Raw genomic sequence first — 8,841 nt, 5'->3', positions numbered from 1 at the left:
TAATTTGAATTAAAACTGTCAATTAGGTAAGAAAACAAAACCTTAAAATATTGCAAGCTTAATTATTCCACTTATCAATAAGTTAAGACCTATAATTGTTATCTTTAAATATAAAAGTTTTATATAGTATCGGTATGAATATTTAATTCGTCTTGAGTATAATAATATGTAAATAAAAGTTTGAAAAAGAAAATCCAATACTTTTTATTACCAAATAGTTTAATAGAAGCTGCTTCAAAAAAACACGGCGTTAAACACAATCCAGTTTATTTAAGAGAATATAAATCTGGTTTGAAACAAATAGTGTTTAAAAGAATGCATTGATTAAACAACATAATCTGTCAAAAACGATCGTAGCTTCAAGCTGACCTAAAACTAGTTTTGTATTCATACGTAGTTTTTTCTTTAATTTTTTTTTAAAGTCTGTACAAACTTCCAACTAATGAAAAATATTTATAAAGTATAAAATGAATCCAGAAAGTTTCTATTGTACGCTTAAGTCATACTAACGTTCATATATTTCAAACAACAAACTATTTTTTATTTTTCAATAAACGAAAAAAAAAAATGTATATGCATGAAATTAAATTAGTTTTAAACCAGTTTTTTAGATAAAAGAAACAAAAAACAGTAAATCGATATTTGAAAATAAATTTTTAGATTTAGTCGGCTGTCAGAGTTTTGTTTAGGTCTGGAGTTTTCGCTCCAGCAATATATTTGAAAACTGATAGAGGGACTTTTAACCAGCGGGGACATAAAGATGCGATCCACATGATACCAGCATTTGCGAACCCCATCTCGAATGATCTCATGCTCACCGGATGAGAGCCGTCAGTGTCATGAAAACCGAACTCTTCAGCAAGGTCTGTTGTCAGGATGATTTTCCCTGTTCTTCGGATTATTTCTTTGTCTGAAATTTATTTTTTTCTGTTGAGAGCTAATATTTTCATTTTTTTATAGGCATTAAAAAATCTGTTGTTTTCAATAAAGAAAATACTTTTAAGTCTTACTGAATTTAACTAATATAGATAAACTTTAGTCATTTATATGAGTTTTTAAAAACTTTATAAGGTAAAAGTGTTAGAGCCTTTGTTTACAAAACAAAACACAATAAAAATAGCGAATACTATTCGAACTCCTTGATCAATTTCTCAAAACCTACCTTTACCAAAAACATGTAAAATATCAAGGCTAATAAAACATGCAGACTGAAATTCATGTTTAATTTATAAACGTAAATATTGAAACTTTTCAAATGCAGTTTATGTTTATCATAAAAAAAAACGTTTAAAAACAAAGCGGTCAACATAAAAATAATTTTTAAACCTGTCAACAAATGAGAGATAGCTTTTCCTGCAAATTCAGTGGATTCACCGTGATTAAACATCCATTTCAACTATAAAATAAAAGCTAATGCATACTTTTAATATTTTAAAACTTTTTTAATAAAAATCAGTTGCAATTATTGCTTTTTTATGAAATCTTTGTTAAAGAGCTCATTTTAATTTTTTCTGTTTAATTCCTTCTTTTTTGAATAAAATCTATAGTAAAAATTTTACAGTAAATCTGAAAAAGCTAGTATTAAGATAATTAAAATCTATTATGATTTTTTTTGTTTGTAACAAAATGTTTTATTTTTTGCAACTAGCTAGAAAAAAAAAAACAAACATAAGTTTAAAGACAAAAAAAAATCTTTATAAATTGTCCACACCTGTTTATTGACATCTTGCCCCTTCTTATTGATCATGTCCATGACTGTTTCGGTTTTCACTGGTCCAGGCCACAATGACACAAACGCAACGTTGTACTTTTCCAACTCCAATCCGCAGTCACGTGCCATTCTGTCTTTCTATAACATAAAAAATCAGTTATGAATGTACAAAAAATTTAGATAAGCTTAGAAACTTTGCATGAATTGAAAATAGTTTGAATAGTTTTTCTTTCATATGATCAAATTAAAAGTAAGTTTTGTAGTTAAGTAGTACACACTTCATTGAGCTTACTAGATAAGTTTGTTTGTTTTTAGTAAAATTTTAAAAGTTATTCCTATATATAACAAAAATTGTTACGCTTATGTTCATATTTAGTTGTTTTTTTGAAGCATAAGTCTATTTAATCAAAAATATATTATAAACGCTAAATGTTATAATAAACATTGAAGCTTAAACCTTGTAGTCGTTGTATGGAACCATACAAACTTACGCAAATAGAAAGTTACTTTATAACTGACTAAAAACTAAAAGATAAAACAATTTACACAGTTTGTATATTTAAAAATGGTTTAAAATATTAACTATAAACGATATTTGACAATCAAAGATCCAAACTAAACAACTTCGATAGACAATTAAAAAAAAAAATTACTATGTAAATTAAAGTTTACATCTTTTCATGTTCCAGTTTAATATCATAGTTATGCGTAGAACAAAAAAAATGTGTTAGCTTATAGGGTCAGAATATGTATATAAGGTTTGGTGTAAGTAGAGGTGGGTACGTACAGCCGTGAAAAAATTTATGTTTTATACTTGGACCGCCGATTAGGAACATAGTACACCACAGTGTAAGTACAGTAGTCTTCCGCTTGAGTAAACAGCCCAAAAGTGCGTACTCAAGTAGTCCTGGTTCAATAATTTTTATACAAGTTCTAATTTAAATGTCACTAATGTTGTAAAGTGGCTTAAAATCCCAAAAAATAAAAACAAACATTAATTATAAAATATTTTTTTACTGAAGCTGTCAAAAGCTGCAGGGTTATTTAACTATTTAAAAAAGTATTTTAATTAAAAAAAAGTGTATAGTGTTTTGCATTTCATAAATTTAAGTTTAGTAAATGATTGATTCAATATCAAACTAAAAGAACGTTTTAACATTGGCTATTATTTAAGTACTTCAAATGAGCAATATTTGTTTATTAGATTAGGAAAAGCTGAAATCTATTTTTGAAGTTAAGTTAGTTTTGTTTTTGATTTATTAAAAGACTATTATATCAAAAATTTTTGTTAAACAAAGTTTATAAACAAGCCTTGAATTTTTAGACAACGATGTCCTCAAACTTTTCCATTAATTAACTACTCATTAGTATGGGTGTACGACAATTCAAATTCTTTAGAAAAAATATAAAGGGCCTTAAATCAAAAAGTAAAATATTTTAAAACAAAATAAAAAAATAGTTTGTAGGTCTGATTTATACCTACAGACCATTTTTTTCTTTTAGAAAATTTTTAAATTTTTTCAAGATATAGCTAAGAACTGTTTAAAAGTATAGTATCTTTTAGTATTTTAAAGGAATATTTTTTAATAATTATTTTTTCAGTTAATATTTTGCTAACATAGTTTTATTATATAGATCTACAACCACTTTTTTATTTATTCTAAGTTTATATTACTGTTTGAGAAATGGTTATATAAACATTTTTATAAGAATTTGAACTGTCGGAATTTGAATAGTCCAAATTTGAGTTGTCATGTAATTCATTAGTATACATTGCGTATACTAAGTGCTCTTCGGCGATTATACCTTATTATTCTGCTACTGTTTAAAAACTATATATTTTTGTTTATAGTTGTAAAACTTAACTATATTATACATTGGCTATTAACTTTATATTATAAGACTATCATACATTTTTTGCTTCTTTCTTAAAACTGACCCCGTTTTTTCCAATCCCGTACGCAGCAGTTTGAAAATAAGCAACTCCTCCAACTGAACTGATATTTACGATGAGTCCTCTCCTGTTCGGCACCATCATCTTACTCGCATGCATTGCACATAAAAAGTGATTTCTATAAAGGTAAAAAGTTTAATTAAAATATTATGCATGTTAAACAGATAGAAAATACAAAACTTTTTCATCAAGCTTAGAAAAAAGAATCTATGTTTAGTAACTTGCCAACTAGGTACGCACTTTGAACACAGCACAAAAGTGCGTACCTAGCCAGCAGTGCGTACCTAGGAAATTTTGGTCTTTAATTACCTACATTAAGCCTAATACAAACATGTTTTATATGTTTGTATACTTTTGATAGTATTTATACTCCACCAAAAAGTTTTGTAATCTATCTCGTATTTTTTTGTACCTTTAAAATTGACATAATATATGTATAATTAATTACTGATTAAGAAAAGAAATATATTTATGAAAAATTTATCATGCCTAATAAAAAAATAAATTATTTCTATTCAAAAAATATAGTTTACGATTACAAATTTTACTTCTGCTTACTTTAGATTTTGTATTTATTTTATTTTGTATAATGGATTTAAGAAAGAATGTTCAACTTTTTCATTAATCTTTTAAGACTAAGTTTTACTTATTTTATTTGTATGTATTTATCATGGTTACCACAGTCTCAGGTCACTTAGGCTATATGTTAATTGTACTGTTCATTATTTTCTTTATTTAAATTTTATATGACTATTTAAACATATTTTATTCTCTATTTGTTAATCATGGGGTATGCAAAATTAAATTGCACTATTCGTTATCTTAGTTAAATAAATAAAGTTTTATATGTTTGTTTTAAATGTTTTATTTCATATACAGTTTGTAAGTTCATTATATATTTTATTTTCTGGTTACTTTAGTTTTAATCTTTTAAAATTCAATACAGTACAATTTACTTTAAAGTATAATAGTTTTTTATACTACTTTAAGGTTTGTTCGTAATTTTTTTAATCTTGATAAAAAACAAAATTGCATTTTGAATACAGCGTTTTTCAGCTAAAAAGTGCGTACCATACCGGCAGAGCGTATGTAGAAAGTGCGTACCTAGTTGGCAGGTAAAAAATTATTACTAAAGTACTTGTAAGTTTAAGAAACTTGTTTTTTAGTTAAAGCTTATCTTAAAAGTAAACAGACGTAAGCAAATAAAGCAAAAGTGATTTAAGTATGTTTTAGAAATATTTTGTTACCAAAAGTATTACAAAAACTTTATAAAATAAAAGATTACAATATAATAGAATTGCAAAACTTTTTCTAAAAAATAAAAAAACAATAGCTAAGGCATCTATCTGCAAAATCTATATACAAATGAAAAGTAGAAGATGTTTTCTAAAACGTTGGATGAAGTTGAGTATGGACATTTTATCATTAAACTTTGAGTAACTTTACCTTACATATGATGCATAATTAAGTATATGATAGCTTTGTAATGATAATTTTTTTTTTTTGAAAAAAATTTGAAAGATTATTTAGAATATATATAAGATTTTAAACAAAACCATTTTAGCAAAAATATTTTTTAACCTAAGTCCAACATTGTTAATTACATCCCATCCATTTTCAGGTTGTTCCCAGAAAGGTTTATTTGAATGTTCCAAAATATACTGCGAAAACACAATTATTTAAAAGAATGTAGATAATATTTGTTTATTATGTTCTGTAAAAGTTTTAAGCTTTATTCTATCATGCTTTTATTTATTATATAGTAACTATTTAAAGAAATTTTACTAAACAATTTATATATTTTAGCTATGTTTATTTCATTATAACTTTTTATCATATAAACTTTCTAGTTTTCTTAACCTAGCGTTAATTTTTTTAAACATCTTTTAATGAAAAGAAATCGATTAAGATATAGATATGTTATATAAAATTTTATAAAAACATTATTAAAAGGTTCATTAAGTTTTTGTATTCATAGTATACTAAACTACTGTAATTTTAAATTTATTATAACTTTAATTTTCATAAGAAAATTCAAAGTTTTCTATTAAACATGAATATTTTATTTGAAGACTCCAAATATTTTCACTATATATATATATTATTACTCTTTTTAATAAAAAAATGTACCCATTACCTTTTTTATTTATTTTTAGTACTATTAAGAAAAATATCGTTAGTACCATTATTTTTAAACCTAGAAAAACCAAATATTTTTTGAAAAATCTTACATTTATTTTTGAACTAACCATTGAGAAAGCCACTGTTTTTGATAACAAAGTAAAGGTTCTTTATTAAAGAGGACGTATAAAACATTAACGTGTAATAAGAAGCATTTCTATTGAAACAAAACTAGATAACAAACAACATACATTCACAGCAGCATATGCGTTGTTGACAAGTAGATCAAGCTGTCCGTTGTGATCGCTCTGTATTTTTTTAAAGACATCTTTTACAGACTGGTCATCACTGTGGTCGCATTCAATTGGCACACATGTTCCGTTGGAATTTCTTTCTTTAGCCTGTATGATGTTATATAGAAAAACATAAAATTATCTCTAGTACTATTTTTTACGTTTTAGAAATAGTAGCCAAAAACCTAACTAGCCAAATACTTTACAAATTTACTTTATGAAAGCTCCGTAGAACTGTGTTGTTGATTTAAACGTTGCTAGTTTTCAACAAACTGAATAACTTTCAAATTTTTGCTATACAAACTTTATCTATAATTATGTATAAAACTTATATACTTCTTGAGCAACGAGTTCAAGTGATTCTTTTTTTCTTCCTGTGATGTAAACAGTTGCCCCATTAGCAATCAATTGAATTGCAATGCCTCTTCCAATACCTCTGCTGGCCCCTGTCACCAGACAAATCTTTCCCTGTAAATCTGGCATTCTTAATTACCGTCTGTTAAATACTTTATTAGTTTTTACATGAAAAACAAAAACTTCTTAATTTATTTATTTAGATACTATTGTATCGTTTAGAAAACAAAATCTAAAATTGTTTGTCATTGTTATGAGAAGTCAATTTACGTACACCTAAATCTACCTAAATATTCTTACTGTTTGTTTTTCGTCGTTATTTGCATTGTAACATTCAATTTTAAATGAAGTGTATTTGAATAAAAAAGTTATTGAGAATGTATAAATAGAAAACTTAAAAGTAGATTTTTCAATATATTACGTCACTATCAAATAAGTTAGAATAGGTTGTGTGTGAATTGGTGTAAAGTGCTAAAGTCTTATAAAGTTCTATTAAAATTATCTAACATACGAAATATGGGAAACAATCTATTAGAATGAATATCTTATTCGTTGAAGTTTTGTTGTTCTAACAAGTTTAGAAATTACTAAACTTATTAATGTAGATAAAATATTTTATAAGGATTATCAATTAATTGATAAAGCATAACTTGAAACAAATTCAACTCTCAATGACCTTTTTTCTATATACAAAAGTACCATCCATCAAGTACCATAAAAGTTGTAATATAACAAGTCTATATTTTTAAAATTAACCACCTTTTCATAACATTAAGGTAAACTAGACTAAAGACAATTATTACAAAAAAGTACAAAATATATTAAATACACTAACAAAATAAGGCAGTTCAAATTAAAACAAAATTAGACTAAGATTATTTTAATGATATTTTAAGAATTTAAAGTTTTCGTATTTCAATTAGCCTTAACTTGAAATTTTCTTAGTTGTTGTTTATTAAGTAGTCATTGATAGTTTTAGATAGCGAAATAAATTATGTCTAACAGTATATAAATTTTTATTTCACTATTACATGTTGTATTGATGCTGTTTCAATGACAATTTTTTAGATAATTAAAAAAAAGGCTTATTGAAAATCAAATAAGAATCATAGTCTTCTAAATCTTAAATAAAATTTAGATCATCTGTGCTATCACAATGTGTTTTTAATGAGCCCTATCTACTATCCCTAAAGTAAATGTTAAAACTCAAAAAGTAAAATTTAAATAACTCAATTGAACATTTTTTTTTTTACAATTTTTTGAACTCGACTATAAAAGGTAGAAAATTCTATTTTGTTTTTTTCAAACTAGATAAATCCTCCAAAGAAAAAGAACTAGTTCTAAAACTGTAAGAAATATTAACTTAAATATTTAGTTTATAAACTAAAGTAAAAAAGGTATTAAAAGAGATATACTTGAATATTTACTCTTTTATGAGGTTTTCCTTGTCCTGGACAAGACGTTAAAAGGTATTTGTGCTACGCGACTCGATATCCGAAAGGTTTTTCGAGCACCAGGTCCTAGCACCAAATGTTTTGAGCGTATTTTTATTTGTTATTCAATATCATAACAATTGTTTATTGAACGACAAAAAAAAGCGTTCCAAATATTCGGTCCAAAGACCCGGTGTCGAAAAAACCTTTCGGTTATCGAGTCGCGCAGCACTTGGATGCCCTTTAATGTCTTTTCTTCGTATCATATAAATTAAACTAATGATATAAAAACTAAACAAAGTACTTTAAGTTTTACTACAACTTTCAAATAATTCAATTTCTTATTCTAAGAAATATTCTTTTTAAATAAATCTAACTGAATTTGGTTTGAAACTATACAAAATTGTAAAATATATCTAAATTAATTAACTATACTTATGCTCTTAATTATACTAATAAGCCATGCTAGTAATGCATAAAGAAGATATAAGTAAAGCATTAGTAAATAATGTTAGTTATTTTTGTACATGGTTTATTTATTGAAAAGCTTGAAGTCACGTAAAGAAACTATCAAAACAACTTTATACTGGCAAAATATTGCAATTAGTTGACTTAAGTAATTTAGATAGATCGTTTACCTTGAAACAAAAGTCGTAAAACTTTTTGCAATTTGGATTAATGATTTACTTACAGACTGGCTGGAATTTTACTATTTGTTTACAAACAGCAGCTTATCTTCTTTCACTGTATGAAAAAAAACGTAATCTGTTTAATTTCTATATTATAACCTCCGTATTTAAATTTGTACTGCTTTTTTAACCTTTAAAAATAAAAACAATTAACTTTTACTTTTAGAAGAAAAAATACATCTATAAATAAATATTTCAAAGCGTATAAAATAAAATGTTTCTAACAATATTGTTAAATGATTTAAATTTACGTGGTTTTAAGGGAAAGTATACTTAAATGTCAGTT

At 25.3% G+C, this 8,841-nt stretch overlaps 1 protein-coding gene across 1 annotated transcript; it reads right to left on the bottom strand.

Moving 5' to 3' along the window:
• Positions 1-337: 337 nt before the first annotated feature.
• Positions 338-8,549, bottom strand: LOC145830115 (dehydrogenase/reductase SDR family member 1-like). Its single transcript, XM_082938005.1, has 8 exons — positions 8,505-8,549; positions 6,416-6,575; positions 6,038-6,187; positions 5,247-5,326; positions 3,651-3,783; positions 1,712-1,849; positions 1,327-1,396; positions 338-910 (listed from the first exon to the last, which is right to left on the bottom strand). Exons 2-8 carry the CDS (start codon positions 6,560-6,562, stop codon positions 663-665), a joined length of 966 nt encoding a protein of 321 aa, XP_082794131.1. The 5' UTR covers positions 6,563-6,575; positions 8,505-8,549; the 3' UTR covers positions 338-662.
• Between the last annotated feature and the right edge of the window lie 292 nt (positions 8,550-8,841).

Source organism: Thalia democratica, chromosome 2 (genome assembly GCF_965202585.1).
Source record: "Thalia democratica chromosome 2, ktThaDemo2.hap1.1, whole genome shotgun sequence".
In the NCBI taxonomy this organism is placed as follows: Eukaryota; Metazoa; Chordata; class Thaliacea; order Salpida; family Salpidae; genus Thalia; species Thalia democratica.
The sequence above is the reverse complement of the archived record's forward strand: the minus strand, read 5'-3'. Positions and strand labels throughout refer to the sequence as shown.